At 31.6% G+C, this 25,425-nt stretch overlaps 3 protein-coding genes across 3 annotated transcripts; 2 read left to right on the top strand and 1 right to left on the bottom strand.

Annotated features, from left to right (window-relative positions):
• Window positions 1-1,745: 1,745 nt before the first annotated feature.
• On the top strand, window positions 1,746-5,470 carry LOC100819083 (uncharacterized). The gene is made up of 6 exons (XM_003552286.5): window positions 1,746-2,255; window positions 2,696-2,872; window positions 3,085-3,225; window positions 3,714-3,887; window positions 4,317-4,487; window positions 5,062-5,470. Exons 1-6 carry the CDS (start codon window positions 2,004-2,006, stop codon window positions 5,419-5,421), a joined length of 1,275 nt encoding a protein of 424 aa, XP_003552334.1. The 5' UTR covers window positions 1,746-2,003; the 3' UTR covers window positions 5,422-5,470.
• Window positions 5,471-6,914: 1,444 nt separating this feature from the next.
• LOC100818546 (RING finger and transmembrane domain-containing protein 2) lies at window positions 6,915-10,692 on the bottom strand. The gene is made up of 8 exons (XM_003552285.4): window positions 9,842-10,692; window positions 9,679-9,755; window positions 9,388-9,556; window positions 8,751-8,839; window positions 8,366-8,530; window positions 7,940-8,017; window positions 7,597-7,700; window positions 6,915-7,306 (listed from the first exon to the last, which is right to left on the bottom strand). Exons 1-8 carry the CDS (start codon window positions 10,374-10,376, stop codon window positions 7,201-7,203), a joined length of 1,323 nt encoding a protein of 440 aa, XP_003552333.1. The 5' UTR covers window positions 10,377-10,692; the 3' UTR covers window positions 6,915-7,200.
• A 10,819-nt stretch (window positions 10,693-21,511) lies between these two features.
• Window positions 21,512-24,022, top strand: LOC100818010 (uncharacterized). The gene has a single exon (XM_003552284.5). It carries the CDS (start codon window positions 22,770-22,772, stop codon window positions 23,742-23,744), a length of 975 nt encoding a protein of 324 aa, XP_003552332.1. The 5' UTR covers window positions 21,512-22,769; the 3' UTR covers window positions 23,745-24,022.
• Window positions 24,023-25,425: the final 1,403 nt, after the last annotated feature.

Here is a 25,425-nt window from a genome sequence, read left to right as displayed (position 1 = left end):
ATACCCCATCACAAGACCAATCATGCTTTGATGTTTGACAATCTGTTGTGAATGGTGAAGAAAGAGGTCCATGGATATGAAAATAGAGATTTTAGTGAAATAAGATTTATGCAATTAATTTTTAAGCATAAAATGTTGGTCATTGACAATGTTGTCTTGTTATATTAAGGTTATGTTTGGCAAAATTAGTTGAACGTTAAAAAATTAATTGGAAACTGAAAAATTAGTTTATTAAATTATAAATATTTGATAAAATTAGTTGTTTAAGTTGTTAAAAAATATAAAATGACATAAAAATAATAAAATCATAATTTATTTTAAAAGGATAATTAGGAAATTAGATAAATATATAGAGGATAAAAATTAAAAAAATATAAAAAGATAAAAGTTAGAAGTTAGCATTTTAAAAAATGCTAAAAATTATTAAAAAAAAACTTATTTATCAAATAGTCAAACAAATTTTTTAACTCAAAAAAATTAAAAATTATCTGAAATACCTTATTTAACATGACGTAAAAAGTAAAAAAGTAAAATATGAAAACCTTGTTGAAAAAATCACCTAACATCCAATTATGTTGTTACCTCCGGTGTAGTGTGCAGTTTTGAACTTCAAGGGATGGATCTAAAGTTCCATACATGTTTACATTTTGTGGCCTACCAAAACCTGGTAAGTGTTGAACTATGTGGAAAAGGTCTTTCCTTTTGTGGTGGAGTCTCAAAGCTAAGCCAAACAATTATATTCTTGGCATATGACACACAAAATTGCTTCGTTCAATGGGAAACGCATCACTAAAGTTGCCACATAAAAAACCTTTTTGAGAATTAATGATAATAATGCTAATACGAAGAAGAAAATGGTCTACAGATACAATTAAAAAGCACTATAAGCATCACTTAAAGAGAATGAGTGAAGAATCATATATGTGTATAGTACAAGCTTGTTGACAATTTATTCAATCCATGCTTCAAATAGGTTTTGCTTCGCTGGTTGTCTTATGAGTTGAGTTGTCACTGAACACGTATGACCCTCCCTCTCTTTTTATTTGTCCTATAGTTGACAAAGATAATAACTTAAAACGGTTTGACTTGGAAGTTCATACGATTGTAATAATAACAAAACATAAAACATTAATAAAATCGAAAAGTACATACCATACTATATAGTATACCTAATAACTACTACAAAGTTTCATATGAAGATTGGGTAGATACTTCAACACAAATATATATATATATATATATATATATATATATATATATATATATATATATATATATATATATATATATATATATATATATATCAAAATCAATATATCCATATTTTTTTTCTTTTCGGGAGAAACGAAAGAATCAATGGACCATCCATCCATAATTACCTTTTATAAGCATTATTGCCATTCTCATGCAATAATGGAATTATGAGAAGAAAAAGAAAAAGAAAAAAAAACACGGATAGCCCGCGTGAATAACATAAAATGTTATGCCATGAATCGACCTTTAAAGTGGTTACCCCATACTCGTTCCTACACCTGATATTTCTTCACAGCTAATTTAATGATGGAGAACATGTAATATTGATTGGTTAATGCGTTTTACTAAAAAGTTTAATGTAATTTTTATACTGTAATCCAATCACAATGTTATTTTGTTTTGTATTATTAAAAATATTGTTATCAAGCTATTAATGCTAACTGATAATTTACTGTGTAGATGAAATATATGTTGAAGTTGGTCTAAATGAAGAGGAGACACCACACACCTGTTCGTTACAGTTAAAAGCAACATTTATTTATTTTTCCTTCTCTCTCCGTGTATGATATGTCATTAAGAAGCAATTGTTAATAATAATGTAATATATGGTTAACATTTCATTTCATTTCATGAACCCCCAACCATAGGAAAACAAAAATACAAGGAGAAGAAAAAACAGAAAGAGTTGGTTGGTTAGCAGTTGAATCTCCTGTTTCTGGTTTTGTGATCTCTTCTGAGGTTGTTGTGGCATGGCTTACAGGAGAAGGCAAGGTATATCCAGGTCTTCCACCTTCAAGGAAGAATTTCATGATCCATCATTGGAAGATGTACATGTTAAGGATTCTAATCATGACAATGCTTCTCCTTCAATCTTCTCATCTTCTTCTTCAACACCAGCTTCATCTCTTGCTGCTCAAGCCATCAAAGCCACTGCTTCTCGCCATCAGCCTTCTCTTTCCTTCGCTTTTGCCCCCGCCGAGTCTGACCATCAAAGATCCAAGGTATTGGATGCTGAATGTGTCTATTTGTTTGCTTTAGAGCAACCATTGTATCAACAGTACTTCTCATCAATTTCCCATGATAACTTTGAAACTCTTCATTTTGTATATTGATAGACTGACAGACAAATAGGTTTAGATAGATAGATAGAAGGTGAGAATATGAAATGAGAAGAGATAATCTTAACAATTCAATCTTATGAAGATGAATCAAAATTGATTTTACAGCAATATAATCTTAATCGTTATTAAAGGATCAAGAATTCAAGATTGACTCTTCTCACCAATTTTACCTTTCACTTTATATGTTCACAAAAATATGTGTGTATATATTGAGAGTGTGAGTGTGAGAAATCTTGACTTAATGATCAAAATTTATCTCACAATCATTGTGCACACAGACACACACATATATAGTTAATTCTTCAAATGAATGAATGCAGAGCTTTGAGGCTTACGGAAATGGCAACTCCAAGTCTGGTTTCTGGGGTGTGATTGCCCAGAAAGCCAAATCAATATTGGATGATGATAAGCCAACCCCACAACATGACACCATGCCCCAAACCCAAACACTCAAATCACACTCATTTAATACCTTTTCAGGTCCTTCTGCAGCTCAGGTGATTATCATGTATAATTTGGCGCTTGTTCACTCTTTATTATGTTATATACAATGCAGGGAGATATGATATGATATTATGTTGCCTAAAATTACATGAAGCATAAAACTAAAACTCTTGATTTTGGAATAAATACATCTGTCATCTATTCTTTCAGTTGGGTTGGTATTAACTTAATTGTGTGTATGTTTTTTTTAATTTGACATGCTTAGAACTCCCCTTCACAATTCAAGCCAGTATATGAATCCCTCGACTCGAGTAGAAAAATGGACAATCCTAAATTTCGGAAGGGCTTGGATAAAATCACCACGTCCCTCAATCAACTAGGTGACACTTTTGAGAAGGCTTTTGAGGTAAACGGTTCATTTTACAATTGGTTTCCCCACAATTGCAGTTACTCTATATACACACTGATGCACATTGTCATTTCCATCAACACATTTCAGAAATGTTTAGTGTAGACACAAAATTTTCACATCGTTTCCATACTTGTTAATAATGGCTCAGTAATTAGATATCAAGATATATTATAACTTGGTTAAATTACTGATAAATTGGTAACATTTTACTACTCTGTTCATCCATCTATACATCTTATTAACCAATAGTTTAATTTAACCACCGTTTATCATCATTAAAACAGTGTAAAAAAATTTAGTTTGCAAACCACAGAGTTAAACACAATATAACTGTTGATTAATTTATCCGAATGTCATGTTTCAACAGTACATCAGATATTCATATCCCAAGTAGGAGTATAGGTAGACTTTCATATTTAATTAGTTACTCGACTTAATATATCACTCTCTCCAATTCAATGTTTCTTCTCTAATTTCTTCAGGAAGGCCGAACAATTATGGAGAGTAAGAAAGCAGACCTGAGAACTCAAATCAGGAGAAAAGGAAATAACTCTGGGGACACAAACCTGACTTCAGATATGAGAAATCCATTGCAAGAAGCCACCCAGACACAGAATCAGTCTAGCCATGAAACAAAACTCAAGGCATCACGCGACGTAAGGTGGCAACTATGTAATCATGTGTCACTGGTTCATGTAGTGAAGGCATACAATGTCTGGTATAATATTGGAGTTGCTACTAATAGGTTTTAAGTTAGTCTTAGAGTGCTATTGGTTCTCTGTATTACATAATATCAAAGTTGTTAATTGATATTAAGTTAGCATAAGAGTGCTCTTGGTTCCATGTCAAATGATTAATTTAAATTCAGTCCACAAATGGCCATGAAGAAACTGCTCTACTTCTAAGACTTTGGTTACCTATAAGCATTCATACTCAATGTAGATGCAGCAAACTCAGTTTAACTGTTGCGTCTGCATGTGATTGTGAACATAAAACTGAGTGTGTGATGGTTGCTTATTTGCATCAACAGTTTTGGTTTCTTTATGTAACCAGAGAAGCATAATTTCCCTTTGTTGCGGTTGCAGGTGGCAATGGCAACAGCTGCCAAAGCAAAATTACTTCTTCGCGAGCTAAAATCCGTTAAAGCAGATTTGGCTTTTGCTAAAGCAAGGTGTACTCAACTTGAAGAAGAGAATAAAGTACTCCGGGACCGAGAGGGCAGTGATAAGGGACAGAACCGTGAAGATGATGATCTGGTATTAATTAGTTTGATCTTTGATGCTTCTCTACTTCAACTTTGTGTTTATACACCTAGCAGCACTCATTTACATAACAAAATTTGAACTTTCCTGTTATATCATGTGGTGTTTTGTGGTATTAAGCATCTAAAATCTGCAATGTGTATTGTGCCAGTTGGAGATTTCATACTAACTAGTGATATGGTTAAAAATTTAAAATAGTATATAAGTGTGGTACAACCCTTACCTCATGAGCTAGTTTTAGGGTTGAGTAAGGCTCAAATACAGAAATTTTAGCATCAGAGCCTATCTTAATGATTGTTGTTGGATCTATCAGGCCACCCCTTATCGTTTAGTGCCTACAAACTTCACACTTGGAATGTCTAATTCTCGACGAGAAGAGTGTGTGTTGGAGATTCCATGTTGACTAATGATATGGTTAATCTCTTTGAAGCATTAATGCTTCATTCATATGTAGATGCTTGCACGTATGCATGATGCATCATGTACATCTACTACCTTGTTTTGAGTTTTACATGCAAGAGTATATCTCAGTGAGAAATTTAACTTTATATATCTGTGAGCTCCTCAGATAAGGCATCAATTGGAGACACTTCTAGCTGAGAAGGCTCGTCTGGCGAGTGAGAATGAGACATATTCAAGAGAAAACCGTTTCTTGAGGGAAATTGTGGAGTACCATCAGCTAACTATGCAGGATGTGGTGTATATAGATGAGGGCATGGGAGAAGTCAGCGAAGTTTACCCTGTAGATGACAGTGGGATCACACGGTTGTTATCTGTTTCTCCACACTCATCTGATGAGGATGTTCTGGTCTCACCAAGTCCGCCTATGCTATCAAAAGAAATATTTACTGTGCCGGAAGAAGATAGTAAGAGTATATCAGAAGATGATGCTCCTTCTGCTGTCTCAGTTTCTCCACATACAAAATGATCTCTTTTCTTTCTTTTTTCTTTTCTTTTAATGGTTTAGCCTTAGATGAGGTTCTCTTGTTTTGAGGAAAATGTGCATGCTTTTTGAACGCTTATTTATTTCTTCTACCTTGATGCAATGTGAGGAAGAGAGTGAGGGTATATGAAGAGAAAGCCATATGTTTTGTTTTGTGTGTGACTTTCCTTTCATGGTAAGGTTGGTTTGCCAAAGAAAAAAAAATGTATTGGTTGATCATAATTTTTTGGATCTGGAACAATTAGGAATATGACTGTTTCATTTAACATTTTAAAAATATTCAAAGTAGGACGGAAAAGGAATTATCATACTTCACATCAAATATCAATTTATCATCTTGCTCTTGGAGTCCAGAAAGTGGAAAGCTGGGTTAGGCGAATTCTCATGTAAAATGTTTTATGAAAGGAAAGAAACGATGCGTTAATGAAGTGAATTTGTCATAATATGAAGTTGTAACTTATAATAAACCAACTCGAAATTCTGGAAGAGTACAATGATCGAGACACTGTAACAGAAAGCCTTTGGTTCTGCTCAAGGAGTTCGGCTACCCTCTTTGAATCAGGATCCGTTGCAGCAAATTATTTCAGAAAACATTGGTAACTATTCTAAATCGATACAGGCATTGAATTGAATTAAGAATCTGGGAAATAATCACATGTTCTGTCTGATTAAAAAATCGTATAAAAATATGTATTTAAATTCTAAACGCATTCACCTTAAAATTGTTTCTTTACTATGATAAATATAATTTAATATCATCTTAACTTTTGGAAACAATTGTCAATTGCCATCCCACAAGTATAAACAATTTTTCATATTATTGCTGGTGTATAGCTTGAGGAAATTAAAGTCAAGTCATTCTTCAACTGGTTTATGTTTATTAAATGAATCAAATATGACATAACTTTATTCCAACCTAATGGTGGCTGAGGACCATCTCAGATCCTCTCCAGCCACCGTCCTGCAGAATTTAGACCTTTGATTGGTTATTGCAACAGCAATTAGAAAGAAAATGCGCTCGACAGTCGAGAATTCTACGGGAGAGAGATCCTCCCCAAACTTCTCTCCAACTACTGTCTTGCATAATCTTGAAATTGATTGGTTATTGCAACACCAATTAAAGGACAGAATATTATCAACAGTTTAGATTTCTTCTGGATAGAATTCTACGGTAGATGCAGCTTTCCAGTACATCTATACTTATAACTAGGCTCTTAAAGACGTATGCTTGCTTTCAAATCTTGTAATACACAGTCATCAGCACATAATCATGGTCAAATTAACTATTAACTGCTACAAAAATAAACTAGTATCCACAGATTTAATACATGAAGTGCGAGATCTTTAACCATAATCTGCCCGTGGGCAACACTCCTTGAGGTGTGCATCAAAGCCCACATAAAGAGAGATTCAAAAATAAAAAATATATTTAAAATTAACAGTTTGATTTGGCACTATATGACAGAATCGTGATGCAATTCGGAGAAAGACCTTCATTCCTTGCAAATGAAGAGTCATGTTTAATATTATATTTTCAATCGACTTCCTAGTTTACAGGGTCATTTAGATACACTCAACCTTTTTTGCTAGTACATTATATGAACGCATGACCAGTATACAGCTGCATTCATCTTCAAAGAGTATCCCCACAATTGCCTCCAGAGCATTTTACATGTGTTGATGTATATAGATCGTGACTGCTGCTTTGAAAAAGTAAAGCTTCAAAGCAGAAAAAAACTTCCTGGTTGGTATTTATATATGATTTCAGAATAACTGGAAAAACAAGCTAGTAGAGCCATCCCCAAATGACCTAAGGTCTGCGGGTTTTACCAAAGCCCTGCACAATGGGCAGGTCCTTTCTCTCTCAAACCTGGCAAAATAAGATAATCAGGTGCTAGAAAACACAGAAGAATAAATAAATTAGTAACCAAAAAACAGTAGCCTACTAACCCTAATACTAAAATAAATTTAAAAAGCATTACATAAATTTTATAACATACAAATATTAAGCAACATATATTATTACATTTTAAATCACCAGATTGAAACTTCACATACTGGTAATCAAGTTTAAAGATTATTCAACTCAAATGAAAATGGCAATGTCAGATTGTTATGCAGACCAGTACACAAGATAAACAACAGCAAGGCAAGTCTCACCACTCTGATACGCAATCTTCACAGAAAATATGTTTACAACGTAGTAAGATGGGAGCATGCATCTTCTCCTGGCAAATAGCACAAAGATCACCAGCTGCATTGACCTGCCATCAGATAAATTAAAGGCATGAACAACTCCCTGCTCCCAGACATGCATATAGAAGGCTATATGGCTCTTAACAACAGACTGTGAAGTATACAACTGCCTATTGCTTACATATTAGCAAATTCTGTCATTTAACTAACAAATGTAAATTAGAGTGAAAATGGATAGACACTGAAATTTCAGTAGTTAATTGACCAACTCCAAAAATCAGTGATCAAAAGAAGACACCCACTGTACCTGCTCTGATGTTGCATAAGCCCCATAGTGCATTTCTTTACGCGACAATGCTTTCACTGCAGCAAAGAAGGATTGCACCTGACAACCACACCACAGGTAAGAGAAGACCCACTAGATGCAAATGGATGCAATCCACAGATAGTTTAAAACAAAACAATAAGACGGAGTACTTCATCAAGCTATAGTTAAATGACATCATTATACTTGGGGACCCTTAGGATTTTCTAATGAATAATTGAACAACTAGTCAATTAAGAGTCATAACAGAAAAAAAAATCTTCCAAACATCTCAGATAAAGAAAAAAAAAGGTTCAAATAAATATAAATATATAATTCAACGGGGGAGAGAGAAATTGTGGAGGTTACTGATCACAAGCTACATTAAAATAAAATAGTATCTACATGTATTTTTAAAAACCAACACACCTTTTCAACAACAGACGTGAGTTTAAATGTTAGATACAATCCTGTCATCAGTGATGAAAAGAGGCTTCCATATTCTTTGTTCAGGAAGAAACGATACCAAACTGGTGTTGGCAACAAGGCACGGTAAAGCAGGAGGAGGTATTCAACTAAAGTCAGCATTTGACCCTGACAAAAAAATGATAGTACCATCAGAATGTAATGACATGAGAAAGATGATATAGATCCTGAACCCATAACTCCAGGAAATGTTACAAAAGATAGCAGAGGCACATTGACCATAATAATATAACTTGAGAAGAAATGCGGCATCTTAAACTGCTCTTCCATTCCCCAACGGCAAATGCTTAGATTCAATTTCCCTAGTTCTTCATAATTTATAACTCACCTGCTTACGATAATTTCGGCCTCTGCTATTCTTGTAATACATCAACAATATACACTTGAATACCATTGCAGCCTGGCGAACCAAAGTATCTGACATTTTAAAACACAATTGCAAAGCAGAGATTAATCCCCAATGAGTTTCAACCAAAGAATAAATAAAATAATTCAAATATCTGCAACAAGAGCTCCCATCACAAAAGCAGTTTCATGCTGAAGGCTAATTGCAGGCAAGCCATATATCAGTTCAACAGCATTCAAACCAGAATAGATTAAAAGAAACCAAACCAGAATAGATTAAAAGAAAGCACAACAAAGCATACAAATATTTTTCATACAGCTAAAAACCCTCTGGTGCCGTTCTTAGAACAACTCATTCCACAAAAAAGAAATAACACAAGCACTAATGAGGTCAACATTTACTTTCAACAAACTAAAAGCACAAACATCTGACCACATAATGGACCCATGCTTAGATAGGAAGACTTAAAGTAAGATACATCATAGTACATTTAAACTTTCTCTCAAACACTTCGCAGCAAGTCAATCGCAAGTTGCGACAAAATTAAAATGCCCTTAAAACCATGCAGTAAGCAACCCAAGCAATCATCAGGGAGAAGAAGAGAATTAGAGAAACACACCATTGACCATGATGATGAAAATCGCGTGCCAGAAAGGCGGTATATCCTTGGGAGGAAGCATGATCAATGGATACATTAGATCATCATTCTGATACCACCAGTAGACACCAACCACATGAAGCGCGAACCCAACAGAAATCCCAACCAAAACCAGCATCTTCCTCTCCCCCTGCACCCGCCAAAACCACACACATTTATAAACAACACAAATTCTAAATTCCATACACTAACAACAACAACAACAACAACAACAACAACAACACATTGCTTCAAGCATGAGAACCATCACACCTTCAACGCAGTTTGTTTCCTTAGAATATCATTGGACTTGAAAAGCACAGCAGCAATCCAAATGGTCACAAAAAACCCTGCATTGCAATACCCAACAACATCAAATAAATAAATAAATTCTCGGATAGAACAGTAACTCAAAACATAAAAACTAAGAGCGCACCTTGCAAATGCTGCCTAATGAAAACCACCAACAGAAGCAACGAAAACGGCAAAACCTGCTCAATCCACCTGGCGGCATGCTGAATGTCATATCTCTGGTAAGATGAATCCCTCCCTGCACCGTCCCCTCCAGCGGCGGCGCCCTCGGTCCCCGCCGCGCCCTCGGCGTCGCCGCGCGGCGACCCCGATGCCAAAACGGTGTCGTTCTGGGAATGCGAGAGTCCGACGACCAATCCGGGAGGAGGGGTCTGCTGCAGCTGTTGTTCCTCCCTCTGCTCCTGTTCCGCCGGGCCGATGATCCTAATCGAAACCTCGCCGTCATTGTTGGCGGCGTCGGAGCTGGGCTGGCTGTGTTGGTTGGACGACCGTGACGGAAGGATGCCGGAATATTCCAGCAGCGCCGATAGCGGTGCCTGAATGAGGTTCGACGCCGATAAAATCCCCGAGTATCTCCTCGAGTTCGGCGAGGAGGAGGGCCCCACAGAAGGTCTGAACACGTCAGCGTTGTTGTTGTTGTTGTTGTTGTTGCCTTCCATAACCCTAAAAAATCATGAAAGAGGGGCTAGGGTTTGGGGTTATGGACGGTGAAGACGAAGAATTAGGGTTAGGTTAGGTTAACGAGGGGAGTGAAGGCGGTGGTTGAAGGGAAAAAGAGGGTGGTTGGGTGGGATGGGTCTTCTTTTCTTTCTTTCTCTTCTGCTGTGGTGTGCAGGGAAAAGCTTGAGAGAGAGAGAGAGAGAGAAACAAAGATGGGTTGGGTACAAGACAAACGACAAACCATACAAGAAAAAGAGAGAAGCAACCATTTCGGATGCTATACTTGCTCAATGCTTTATCCTCCCCCAATTAACATTTGCCATTTCATTTCATACAAAAATATTCAATAAATATATATCTATCTCTACACCTAATAAATACATCATTACTACATCTCTACACATATATGTATATCTATTATTGCACACATTTAAAATGTTGCGTTTTTCAAATTTTGGGTATCTTACTTGCCTTTTTTTTTTATATATTTCGTGCCTTTCATTATAATTATAATTATAATTTTTCGCTTAAATTATTTTATATAAATCAAGAAAAATAAATAAATTGAGGTAAAATAATAGTAATTTTAAAAAATTAATTTTATCGAGTTTATATGAATCAAGAAAAATTATTTATTTTGTTTTGTTTTTTTATTGTTTATCATTATATTATAATGAATGTAAATGAAAAAAATAATTAATATTGTATGAAAAAATTGAAATAATAATTATTTTAGAACTTATTTTTTTTCTTACACAACTATTATTATGGGACAAAGAGTATACATTTTTTAGTGAAGACAATTCTTGCTAAAATTAGTTAAGCCATCCAATAAAAAAGTTATATATTTAAGATTTGAATTCAATATTTTTATTAAGTTGGAACAATTGATCGTGGGTTAATTTATGCATTTGGTGATAAATATTCACCTATTTTGATTATTAAGAATATATTAGTAAATCATATTTTTTTATTTATTTATGAAGGTATTTGTAGACAAAGAATTCATTTATGGATTTCTTTTTAAAATAATTTAATTAATTTTGTAGTAATTATTAAAAGTCATGTTTAGAGTTATTTTTAATTTTTTTATTATTGTCATCATTTTCACGTTGTAGAGGTCTTTAAAAGTATATTCTCAAAAAGTTATTAATGATTACATGTATAAGATAAAATAAAGAAAAAAAATCAAATAAGAAAAGGCTGCTTTTAATGAAAATTACTTTCATAAATTTTTTATTTAGTTAGAATATTTTGAAAAATAAGAAATAGTGTGATTTTGACTTTATATTTAATGCATTTTATTTAAAATTTTGTGATGCATAATGAATTTTAAATAAGTAATAAATTAGTTAACAAATAAGTTAGATGAGAGTTGACGAATAAGCTAATAAATAGTACTCCTTATACTATAAATTAGAATTCATAATTTTTTTTACTATTTAAATTAGATATTCACAATAATCTATGTCTTCTTTTATTAAAAGATGCATTTTATACACTATCTTTTCAACAATCATAAACTATTTTTTTAAAATTCATTTGTACATTTGATATTTTTTAATATTTATTTTTATATTTGATATTTTTATTATTTATTTGTATATTTGATATTCTTAATAGTTATTTATTTCATTTTAAAAATAATTTTATATCACAGTGTAGTTTGGTGGATAAATTTTATTTCATATCACTAAACCTGTGAATTAATGGTTTGTAGCTAATTTATTTTAACTAATAGTTTCAAATTTAAATTTAACATATATCAAGAAATTTGTCGAGTAAAGTGAATGAATATTATAAATATCGGATACCATATATTCAATACTTACTGATAAAAAAAACTCCAATAATAAATTACTATTTATAATAATATTACCTAACCTAAATGAGATTACCTCTAAAATAAATATACCTGGATCCTAAAAAAATAAATGTGAATAACAGCTGATTAATGATTTCCACAAAGCATAGTCGGATACAGCTCAAGCACCATTAGATGATTGGAACTTAGTAAAAAACGCTTTGTCATCTTTTAGGGTGTTGCTAGGTGCACCCAGCACTTAAAATGAAAAGACTGAAATATCCTTGATCTATAAGCCTTTAAGGTTGATCTGTAAAAGATATAGGGATCAACTTGATCCGTATGTCTTTTACGGATCAACTTGATCCGTATGCGCTTAATATTAACATACGGATCAAATTGATCTGTAAACCTTTTACGGATCAAGTTGATCCGTAAGATTTACAGACCACCCTCACGCACACGCATCACAAATGCGAAGAAAATGTAGAGGTAATTTTGATATTTTAAAAAATGATGGGTGCACCTAACAACACCCCATCTTTTATTGGCTTACTAATGATATATGATGAGTACAATGCAATTGAACACAAGATAATTAACTAAACTGGACGAAATAGGATGAAGTAAAATATAATTATCATATTATTATATAAATATTACTCCTATAGAAAGATAGTCGGGCTTTCATTTTATTATTTTAAAAAATAAATGATAAAAAATATAATTATTTTTATTATTGCGATTTTATCACATCTAAAATAGGATGGTAAGTTTTTTTTATCAGTTCTTAATTCTTTTTTATCAGAAATACAATGGTAAGTTTAAGTGTATACTTGAGCATCCAAGAATGGCATGGGATAGAATTGGGCCTAGGAAAGTCCAAATAGGTGACTTTTCTAATTTACGTATTATCCTTATGATATTATTTAATTTTATTTTAATTTCTTAAAATAGTAGATCATGATAAGTGTGTATGGTTGTTATTCATTATGGTTATTATATATTATAAAATTTGTATCCTATTGTGGTATCAATGAAGAATATCAATTTTAATGTTTATCTCTTTTAGTTGTAGATTTTAGTAGTAACGACCGTTCTTGCCATTTCAAATTTATAGACACTATATTAAAAAAAAATAGATATTAAAATCATTGTTGTTTGCAAAAGTAGCCTTTCTAAATATTTAGAAATTAAAATTTTGTGTCACTTCTCTAATATAGGTGGGAACGTGATTTCAACAAAGAATAATAAATGAAGTTTCGATGAAGACACCCATTTCAGGTTAATAAAAAAGGACAAGAGATCAAGTTCCAAATAACTTGTTTTTCAAAAGCAATAATCGATTATATTTCAGAATAATCGATTATGAAGCAAAAATTTGGGTTAGATCTATGGTAAATGGTTTTTGTAACACATGTTTTCTATTAATATTTGATTAATTTATAAGTGAAACCATAATTTAAAGTATATAAATTAATTAAATTGAGTTCTTGTTAATTCCTGTATGAGTTTTAGTGGTTAATTCAACTTAAACTTGGACTATAGTGTGAAATAAATTGTAAAAGCTGTTTGTTGATTTATATAAGCAGTTAGACAAATATTTTATGGAAATTAATATTATTAGTCATTCATAATCATAATTAATCATTTGTGATAGAGACTCTTTTAGCAATAAGTTGGTTATCAAGTTTATTTTAAGATGTTGTGAATTCTCCTCAAACATTATAATGTGTGGTTTTTTCTCTAAATACATTTTCTCTCTCTTGTTTTTTTTTTCAATCTATACTATTTTATAATTTAATTCTTAATATATACTACTTGAGACTTTCTCTTTTCTTTTTGTTTTTTTTAATTTAAAATATTATAAAATATAAATATTATATTATATAATTTTTTAATTAATTTTAAAATTACTTATTTATTAAATTAAAATTTATAATTTTGTTTTGTATTTTTTATTTTTTTTTTAAAAATATATAGATAAAGAAAAATAAAAAAATTGGACAAAATTATAGTACAATTTTTTAGTTACTTTATATGTACTTTTGTAATTAAACTTATGTGTTTTGATATTTTTTTTATTATGTTCAATGGGCTGTTGAATGGTGCTTCTAAAAGCTTTTGGAAATCTTTTATAAAACACATTTGAAAGAAAGACAAAAGCTTTCCTTTTTTAGATGACATTTATGGTGGACCAAGATTTCAAATGGTTTATGGTGTGCCATTCTAAATATCTTTTACAATGCGTTTGGATAAAGAATTTTAATTAAGGAAATAATTTATCAGATAATTTAATTTTTTTTAATTTAAAATTCATTGTTTGAATATTTTTTTATAAAGAATTTAAATTTTTAAAATTTTAAAACAGAATTTTAAATAATTAAAAATATGAAATTTTAATTTTCTTTTAGAAGGTGAGAAATTGAAAATAGAAGAATCTTTCAAAATAGTTCTTGTATTTCCTTTATAACATTCATCCTCTCTTCCAACCTTCCCATCGATCTCAAACTCGTGACTCATTCTTTTTTACCCTCACAATTTTAATTTTTTATTCAATCACAAAATTTTAAAAATAAAAGAATTTCAATTGAAGTATTTGAAATTCTTAGAATTTAAAATTTCTTTCTCTCATCCAAAGACACTTTTAGCTTAATCAATGGTCTACTTTCTTATCATGGACTCTCAACCCTTAATTTAGAAAAAGGGAGGAAAAACTAAATGAGAAAAGAGAAATAGATAAGAAAATAAAGAAGGAGAAAACTAAAGGTGTGTTTGGTTTACATTTTCATTTTTTGTTTTCATCTTCTATTTTTATTTTCAAAAGATTAGAATTTTGAAAACATATTTAATTTGACTTCTTATTTTTTGCTTTCATTAAATAAAAATACTGAAAATGCATTTTCAAAAAGAAATATATTTTTAGATTTGTTTAAAATTATATTCCTGGTCACCGCTTTTTCATTTTACCCAAAATGAATATCCTAGTTTCAACTGAAAACAAGATTTTATTGTTTCTAAAGTCACCTCCAGCATCATCAGTGGGCAGTGGCACATCGGAAAACAGAGGTGATTACCATTTGAAGTTGAATTGTATGAAAAGAGAGAAAGAAGAAATAAATTTGGTGCAACAGGTCCACTATAAAAGTGGGTGCGTGAGATGTATCTAACAGTGAAAAAAAATGGTCCACGCTAAACCATGTGTTACCCTTGTCCATTCATTAATATTAATATATGGCTCTGCATAATATAATTCAAATGTAATATAATAATAAATTCAAAATTTCTTATATTTTTTACATGTTTATAAAAATATTCGAAAAAAGAAGATAAGGTTCAAGTTTTAGAATTTAAAAAAGTTAAATGAAAGATGTGACAAAATACTTCTTAGAATCAAATAAATTTACAGAAAAGAAGAAGAAGAGAGAATCAAATACCATTATTGTAGCATATATGTAATCCATTTAGAAGTATTATACGCATAAACGTATATATACTCGTTAATTTTTTTCCTTTATTTTCACAGAAACAATCATAGAATAAGAAAGTAAACTTATTTCTCCCAGCTAATATACGTGCAAGTTTGTCTCGTTTGCTAGGAAAAAAAGAAAAAGTTGAGAATGGCCTCAAAAATGAATCTGCGTCCACGTGTTTTGATAGTAAGCAGCAACAATATAAATTAATAATAATATTATACCTATTTTATTAATTATTATCTTTATAGTATAATTAAGAATTAAAAAATAAAAAAAATTAAAGAATATAATGTTTAATATTAGAAACATATTAAATGTTATAATATATTATATACACGTGAAATTAGACGGTGCTAGAATTTGGCTTCTTCACGTTGGACAAATTACAAATACTCTGCAAGTGCTAAACTTTAACCCCACTGGCTCTGCTAAACTTTATTGGCTTCATTATAACTTTCTAGTTTCTGGATTATTGGATGACGTAATCTTGTTTTAGCGAACAAACCTCAAATCCAAAACGAGAATATACATTTTCATCGATAATGTGATAACACCAACCTGTTTCAGACATGCATAATCCAAGTGCAGGTTAAGAAACAATATTTAATTAATATTCGGTACCTAATCTAAGTATACTTTAATTTCTGAATATTTAAGTCATTTGCCTTTATGATATAACCCTGACCACATGCTTAACAAGTTCAAGTTTAGTCACTTGAATTAATCATTGCTAGTTACGAAAATGTTATTTGCAAACCATTTGTTGTTTCCTACATGTAAATCTGTTAAAGGATTAATAATATATATATATATATATATATATATATATATATATATATATAAGCAGAAAACAAGCTACCAATTACTTATTAATCAATGTATACTTTGTTAACTACTAATGATTTAATTATCATTAACTGATGTGAGAAAATTATTACACTTTGGCATTTGATGCTGCACAAATAGAAATAACGGAAGTTATACGGTTGGCGTCAAACAAATTCTTTATGTGTATAACGACCAAATTTAGAATTCTTTATGGTTACATTTGCATGGATTCAGAAACAAACACCGAACGATATTACTATTAGCACCAACTTCAGACATTGAACTGAACATAATACTAGTAATAGCCAACCAAGTGATGGTTGGGGTCAAACTCTCTCAACTCTAATCTCTGGGCCCTGATATTTGCAGATATATCCTTGTTTTGTTGGTGTCTCCTTGTTGTCAGAACTGTGCCCTTGAACCGCAGCTGCATCATTAATGTGCCAGAAGCAAGTCTGTCTCTGTGATTAACATATATGTTGAATATATAATCACTTAAGTATCTAAATAAAAGTAAATCCCACGATACAATATATGAGGAACAATTCTAACTCCTCGAGCTAATTTTTAGGGTTGACTTAGACTTCTCATATTATACATTCTAAGAACCATACGTTCAGAACCTACCATATTTTACCAGTACAAAAGTACAGCGTGAAAATGCGCGCACACATATATATCAATGGGGTTAGTTCTATTGAAAGAAATTCTCATTATTATGTGACAAACTAAAATTTGAATTCCCGTTTTAAAGCTAGAATGTCCCATAATATTTTGAATAAGATTGTTTTTAAATGAGGATATGCGTATGAAGAAAAAGAAAGCAAAGGATGTGTGTAAGAAAAAAAAAGCTACATACAGATATCCATTGGTTTATTAGATAAAAAAAAATATGTAAAGTTTACGAGCTAAAAGGGTAGATCAAATAATTTAATTGGTACTTTTACTTAATTTAAATACATATTTAATGGGAAAGGGTAAAGTATACTATCTTTTACTTGATTTAAAATACATTATAACATTTTATATTTAACTACTAACCGATCATATTTAAAAATTGGTAAGCATTAGGGTATTTATAAACTTGGAAAAATGCTAACCAATGTTGTAAGTACATTAGTTAATGAACTTAAAATAAAAAATTATATTATTTATAATCTTTTTTACATTTTTTTAAATTTACATAATAAATATATTTTTTGAATCAATATCTTTGAAAAATTCCTTATTGACAAGACACCAGTGAACTTATAATCCAAGTCTCTCATATGGCATGCCAAATGCATGTGCACTTTAGGGCATCATGGCATCTGCTATGCATGTGTGTGTGGACCTCGTTTCCTTAATTTAACAAATAATAATAATATAATAGTGCGGGCCAGGGAGTGGTCAACTTTCATGAGCTGGCAAATTGTGGTTACTCTTGTTTATTAATTTATTTAGATTAATTTTTTTTTTGTTTGTTAGTAGTATTATACAAAACCCACCACAACCCTTCTTATAATAGTCAATTTGTCATAATGGACCATTTTACATTCGATTTGCGAATACATAAAAATCCCGTGAATCACTTTGGAATGTCTTGCAAAGTGGCCCCTCTTCATGCATCCTCTTTTTTCTTTTCATGCATCCTCTTTTTTCTTTCTATTTAGTAAATTCCATATAGCATTAACACCTCACCAAACCCACAACTTTCCATGCTTCAAGAGTTCAATTGAATTGGGAAACAAGACTTGCACTGCATTTACTCCTCATTAATTATTCATTTTCACCCACTTTTCATTGGTAGTACAAAATTAGCTTTTGTAGTCCATACCCAGTTCTCATATTTAAGAAGCATAAAACACCAAAGCATGCATCTTGTCAATTCTACTTCATAATACCCCGAAGTAGAGGATATGCCTCTACGAAGTAAAAGGGGCACTTTTTTCACATATGATCACAATGCTTCTTTTTTTTTTCTCTTTTTAATTTTAGGGGAATTATCTTGTGCTTGTATTGATTATTTTCGAAATGTTCAAAGGGATTATCTAGTCAATCCTTATACGATTTTAATAGCTGATTATTATTCACCATATGCTGAATTGTCGAAGAGACATTTTCTACACGTTTTGGATGTTAGGCCCGATCTGCATTTCATCGACACAATTTGTTGTTGGACCAAGCTTTATCCATAACAAATACTACATTTTGTAAGGAAAAAAAAAATGTAGTTTTAGACTTTGTAATGTCGGTCAAACGCTATTAAGGTCTTTCTATTTTCATATCGACAAATTCTTAGACATGAGAAATTAAATTTACATCTTTTTTTAAAAAAAATTGAGACTAAATTCATTGACATGAAAGTATAAAAATCCTGACCATATTTGACCAAAAGTATAGCAATTAGAAACACATTTGCTTTTCATGTTTTTATATCATCATCTGCCACGAATAACGCTAATTAAATTTACTATGCATCATATGTGATTCATAATTACAATTATATTACTTTATTCTCTATTTTTGACTCCTTATAGTTCTCTAAGCAACATCCTTAGCTGAAAAACTATCTCAAAATAAAAAAGTTATGCCTTAATTACCTTTTTCGTTCTCTTATTATCACCATTTCTCAAATTATGGCATAGTTATACAATTTTGATTCATTCATTAACTAGACATCTAATATATTTGACATAAATGTTCATGTGATACTCTACTACACTTCCACATCAACACATTTAAGCACTATTAGCATGTCAACATTTGGTTAAATATTCGATGTCAAATAAAAAAAGTGCCAAAATTATATAATTAAAATAAAAATAAGACCAAAATTTATAATAAAATAAAGGGATCAAATTTAAAAGATGACAATAATAAAAAACAAGAAATACAATTAAGCTAAAGAAATTAACTAATTTTGTCAAACTTTATTTTCTCTCTCTAGCTGAGTTGCATATGTTATATCCTATCCACTTTCTAAAATTGAGTAAAATACAATAAAACTTAAAGTTTTGTAGTAGTGTAAGTAGATGATATTAAAAAATAAATAATAAATCATAATTCATTCGACAAGTATCGCTTAGTAGTTATAAGCTTTTAGAAAATTTGAAATAATGTTTATGCTTCCAAATAGAACTTAAATCACTAAATTTTGTGAATTTAATTAGTAGAGATGTATTAATATAAAGGGAATAGAGAATTTGGTGTATATATTTTTGTATCTAAATTTTATCCCATAATTATATTCGTAAATTAGTATTTTCGTAATATTTTATTTCTCTAACTTCCTCTATCATGTTTATTTTTTATTTAAAAAGATGGAGAAGCAATAAGACACAAACTACTTTCCCCCCTAGTTAGTATAAAAAATTTATACTGTGAATAAATTAAAAATAATCTTTAATATAATTTATAAGATAATTATTTTAAAAATTAATAAATTTACCATATAGATAATAATTTGTAATTAAATAAAAGTAATTTTTTTAATACTTATGTATGTACTTTCATTTCATTTTATTAACTTGTAAATGTTCAAAATTTTCTTCTTACATCATACTTCATATATAACATCCCCTAAAAAAGAAAAAGACTTAACGGCCATTGCAAACTGCAATTTAGGGCCCTCAAGAAGCACTACCTATGCCCCACGAATCCGCTTGTTCAGGGCCCTCAAATCTATATGGAATTAACTAAGTGAACATTATTAATTAAAGACAAATGTTAAATCCTAATGTTATAGTTAAGAAATTTAAAGTAAAAATATTTTTATTGAGAGGTGAAAAATTGTGCTGTTTATATTTTTTTTTTTTATGTTTTGCTATGATTTATATAATAAATACTTTTTCATTTTAATTTATTAATCAATATCCTAAAAACATGAGCTAGTAATGCCTTAATTAGATATATCTAATTAATTTTATTTTTCTCACATAACCTACCTAAATAGGAAAGACCCTTCCACATGGCTCAACATTCTTTCATTATCGCTGGACAAGAAGGAAAAAAAAAGTTGTCAAAGATACAAAATTGCTTTTATTTCTAGTTGGTTGAGGTTGATTTTGACATTGATATCTCCTTATTGTTTCAGAAGTGGTCATACGGTGTTTTCTTTATTATGTTGCAATATTTCTAAATAAAAAATAACATTTCACTGCATCAAAAATTCAAATATTATTTTAAAAAATATTAGAAAAATCCAGACAGCAACCATCAACACATGATATTTGGAGCCACCTTGAGGTCTGGTTAGGAGAAATTAGCATATCTGCAAAATGAAGTGGGGTCATTGTTGTCAAAGAACATAAGTAATCATGTTTAGCCTTTTGAGCCTGTGTATTATTACATTTTTATTTTAGACTTTCAGTTTTTGCTTCACTTATTAAGAGGTTATTTCTACTAGTTCTCCTTTGAGCAAGACAACTTTTTTTTTGACAATAAATGTTTATAAACTCAACATTTATTTTACATATCTGATGCTTTTGTCGGTACAATGAGAAGGGATATCACTGAACTGGAAGATGACTTATTATCTGTGTAAAAAGTGTTACACAGTTGATCAATAAAAAATCATGTTATAATTTTTATAGTGGTTATAATAAAAATAAAAAAATTAGTGAGTATTTGATTTTTTTTTTCATTAAAAGACCTCCAAACAATTTTTGGTAAAAAAATTCTAAATTTTTATTTTTTCACAAAATATACAGATAATGTGTTAATATGAATATGTGTATGTTAAACTCAACAATAAATCAACATATCTTAATCATATATTATGAAATCTATCTCAGTTAATTAAACAATGTGTGAATTATTGTAACTTTTGGTAACTGTTTTTTTATTCTTACGAATATAAAAACATGTTAATCATATAAAATCATTTTTTTAATTCAATGGTAATGTAAAAAAAATTTACTCATAGTATTAGTGTATAAACTTTTTTATCCAGTGATATTACAACTATTTTGTTTAATTCTAATAATATGAAAACTTTAAGCAAAATCATTTTTATATATGAATGAATAGGAAGTACTTTTATTCTGTTTCCCATCTCACTTTCTTGCTCTTTTTTCTCACTCTCACAGCACATTGCCTTTCTGTCTTTTATTATCATTATCTTTTTTTTTTTTTTTTTCTGGTTGCTTTGCTGGTGACTCCCAAGTGAAGTGTGCATCTACAACTCCTAGAAGTAGAAACTCATCTCCACCCACACCACTCTCTCTCTCTCTTTCTCTACTCAAAAAGTCACAAGCAACAGTTGGCATTTCACAACACCAACAACATACACAGTACACATCCTATATTCTTCTCTTCCCACTATAACTCAACCTTAATTTGCTATAGAAGCAGAAGGAGGAGGCATTCACTCACATAACACACATTCACTGTAGAAATCATAAAGAAAAGAAAAGAAATGAAGTGTGTTCAGCATCATAGGCATCCACCATCACTATTAAACATTAACTAGATTATTGTCCATGTCTCTCTCAGTCACTGTCCTCTAGATTTACCCAATGGCGGTAGGCACTTTCATCACCAAGCCTCAACCAAGGATAATTTTCTTGAAGATTATTGTTGTTGTTGGCATGTTCTACAACCCTTCTTCCTTTGTTGCATAAAGTTCAGAGCTTCTTTGAAGTGCATGGTGTTTGTGTTTTCAGTTCCAATTCCAACAACACAGCTAAAAAGAAGGCACTTTTTTTTTGTTCAGGTAATACTTACTCTTTGTTTGGCTTGCCTTTTTGCGGAGTAAACCTCTGCCAAAATCCAAAAGTGGCCCTGGATCTTGTTTCTTGGAATCACAGTTTGATGAAACAGCATTGACTTCAGATTCAGGTTTTGTTGTTCTCCTAATAATTCTCCTTAAAGTTTACCCAATTATTGCCTCAACTACTACTGCTCATGTAAGATTTGGTTGAGTTGAGAGAATGAGAGAGGAATGAAATGCTCAGAATCAGAAGAAGATTGCCAAGTATTGAGTGAATCTTTGCCTCTTTGGCTTTGCCTTTTGCAAGGATTCTTGAGAGAAAAGTGTTTCATTGCAACGGTTGTTGAAACGTTCAAAGCTGCTTTTATACTACTGCCCCAGGAGAATTTTTTTTCTTTTTTTCTTACAGCAAAACGGGCCTACAAGTTTCCATTTTTAAGAACCCTTTGAAGATATTTGTTGCTTATTGCTCAGTATCAACTATTCATTAGTTATATATTGCATTGGGATTGTATCTGTGAGTCCAAGGTGAATACCAGATACAAAGAGAGAACCACATTGAGCTGAATTTCAAGAATCCCCTAAAGCATCCATGGAGCTTCTTCTTCCAAGTCTAGTAATGGTGTTTGCTCTTGTTTTGTGCTTTGAATCACTTCCTAGTGTTAGGGTTCAGTCTTCTACTACTTCTCCCGGGTCATCTTCAAAAAGGGAAGAAGCAAAGGCTCTTGATGCACTTCTCCAACAATATGCTTACAGGGCTTTGGTGAATCCAAAAACAGGTATCATCTACAATGCAACTCATCTTCCTTCCAATTTGACTGAGATTGAGGTTGCGGCATTGAGATTAAGGAGTGGAAGTTTAAGGAGAAAAGGGTTCCAGGCATACAATGAATTTGAAATTCCCAAGGGACTCATTGGGAGTCCTTATGTGGAGAGGCTTGTTTTGGTGTACCAAAATCTGGGTAATTGGTCCAGCAGGTACTACTACCCTTTGCCTAATTATACTTATTTGGCTCCAGTGTTGGGACTACTGGCTTATGATGGTTCAAATTTGTCAGTAACAAGTTTATCAGAACTAGACATAGACGCATCTGAGGGCCCTATATTGGTCAAGTTCAGGGATGTGAAACAAGCCCCTCATGGTGCTGTTGCAAAATGTGTTTGGTTTGATTTGCAAGGTTCTTCCAATTTCAGCAATGTGACAGGTGGCAACACATGTTCTACTACTCAACAGGGTCATTTCTCTATAGTGGTTAAATCCACTGCTCCTCTAGCACCTTCTCCAACTCCTGCAGGTGCTGCTCCTAAAGGGGAAGGTGAGAAGGGGAATAATAAGAAAGTGTGGATCATTGTAGGGTCTGTTGTGGGGGGACTAGCATTGCTTGTGTTGTTGTCACTTCTAGTTTTGTGGATGAGCAAATACAAACAGAAGAAGAGAATGCAACAGATGGAAAGGGCTGCAGAGGTGGGAGAGCCTCTTCAAATGGCTTCAATTGGGGATACAAAAGCACCTGCTGCAACAGTAACAAGAACACAACCAACCCTTGAACACGAATATGCACCCTGACACAATATTTTTGCACAATCTTTCAGTTTGCTCTTCCACTCATATTCAAGTTAATTTACTGTCTTCAGGAATTCTTCTAATCACACTTCTTTTTTCTTTTCCAGCCCCCCCGTTTGTTTGCTTCATCATAGGATTTTTGTGTAAATCTGTTATCTCAATTTTTGTGATTCATGGTGGTGTGAATTAGTAGTAGTCAAAAGTGATGATTATGTGATGAATTCAGTTGTTCCATTGACAAAGAATAAAACTCTAGAACCTACTTGTTGGGTTATTTATCATGTTTTTACTATCCCGTTCACGTGGTTGAAAGATGATAGCTTGATATAAATGTTGTGGGCACACTATGCTTATTGGCTCAGCCACCAGTTCCCATCATTCCTGTTCATTCATTTAAGGGAGGGAGAGCCCAAGACCTCGATGCCCTCACCTTTCTTCTGAGAAGCACACTTGGAAATTCAATGTGTACCCTTTTGCTTGGCGTCTCTTGTCACTGTTTTTGTTAAATAATGATCTTGCTAGCAAATGGATTTAGGTAGGATGCAGTTTTTAATGTTAATGATTGTCATGTTCGGAGAAACTTTTCAATAAGTACTTATAGAAGAAAATAAGATGAAATAATTAAGTTTTTCTCATAAATTAAAATCTACATTTGGAGAAGTTACATGAAGAATATCTTTTATAAAATTTGAAGTGCATACGTTGATTTTAATTCATAGGAGTGTTGGTTGAGAATTTTGGTTCAAATGACCCTAACAATGAGAAGCTTTTTTTTTTCTTTCTTCTCATATAAGTGTTTATTGCAAAGTTTATTCAGAGGGCCTATATAATACATATCAAGCAAAAAAATGGAATGGAAAAGCTTAGAAATTGACCATGAAGAAGCTAATGGTTTAGAATAAGTAGAGAAGAAAATATAGTATTTAAGTAGTAGCATGTTTCCAAACAGACAAGTGGTTGAAGGAAAGTTACTAAAGAGATGAAAATAAATAAATACCAAGACCTGCTGCTGAGTGCTGGCATTTCAGTGGTCATCTACGCTCGAAAAGGACAAGGTAATGCAAGCAACCAAGTCAGGACAAGAAGTAAATCTGTATGGTTTTGACAGCAATGACTTCTTTCCTCTTCCACTATTAAAAGTTTTTTCTGAAAACATAAAACTTTTCAGCTTGACATTTTTATTGTTCAGACTCCAAAGACTGAAGACAAACACATGGCATGTAAAAAAACAATTCTTGTGCCATGACTTTCAGCTTAGCATGCTTGAATTTCTGCTGTGAAAGTCCTAAGCCATTGTTTGAACAAAAAGACTTGTATTTTATAGTTTTTACTCAAACCATGGTTTTTGATGTTCTTAATGATGGGAATCTAAACACAATAGAAGCGACAGAAACACCAAAAAAGGTGAATCACATTAAAATAGTAGTGTCCTTTTTCTCTTATTGAGTTGAAGTGCCACAATCTATATCTCTTCCTTGCCACTTGAATAACACTAGAAATATATTAATAACTTGATTTTTTTTTCTATACATACCCTGAAGTGACCATAGTCTCCAAAAAGCATTTAAAATTTGGAGTTTACATTTTAAAAGATATAACTTGGTCACTCTTTTTATTAGAAGTCAACTACTCAATCTGTATATAATAAACAACCAAACCAAACAAATAAGAGAAATGCTTCTAG

Source organism: Glycine max, chromosome 18 (assembly GCF_000004515.6).
Source record: "Glycine max cultivar Williams 82 chromosome 18, Glycine_max_v4.0, whole genome shotgun sequence".
Lineage (NCBI taxonomy): Eukaryota > Viridiplantae > Streptophyta > Magnoliopsida > Fabales > Fabaceae > Glycine > Glycine max.
The sequence above is the reverse complement of the archived record's forward strand: the minus strand, read 5'-3'. Positions and strand labels throughout refer to the sequence as shown.

What these genes read in the sequence shown, in the direction of transcription:
- LOC100819083 (XM_003552286.5), top strand. Translation starts at nt 2,004, where the DNA reads ATGGCTTACAGGAGAAGGCAAGGTATATCCAGGTCTTCCACCTTCAAG. An exon ending in CTGACCATCAAAGATCCAAG is followed by an intron (nt 2,256 to 2,695) that starts GTATTGGATGCT and finishes GAATGAATGCAG; the next exon opens with AGCTTTGAGGCTTACGGAAA. An exon ending in CTTTTGAGAAGGCTTTTGAG is followed by an intron (nt 3,226 to 3,713) that starts GTAAACGGTTCA and finishes TAATTTCTTCAG; the next exon opens with GAAGGCCGAACAATTATGGA.
- LOC100818546 (XM_003552285.4), bottom strand. Translation starts at nt 10,376, where the DNA reads ATGGAAGGCAACAACAACAACAACAACAACAACGCTGACGTGTTCAGA. An exon ending in CATTAGGCAGCATTTGCAAG is followed by an intron (nt 9,756 to 9,841) that starts GTGCGCTCTTAG and finishes ATTGCAATGCAG; the next exon opens with GGTTTTTTGTGACCATTTGG. An exon ending in TTTCATCATCATGGTCAATG is followed by an intron (nt 8,840 to 9,387) that starts GTGTGTTTCTCT and finishes TTAAAATGTCAG; the next exon opens with ATACTTTGGTTCGCCAGGCT.
- LOC100818010 (XM_003552284.5), top strand. Translation starts at nt 22,770, where the DNA reads ATGGAGCTTCTTCTTCCAAGTCTAGTAATGGTGTTTGCTCTTGTTTTG.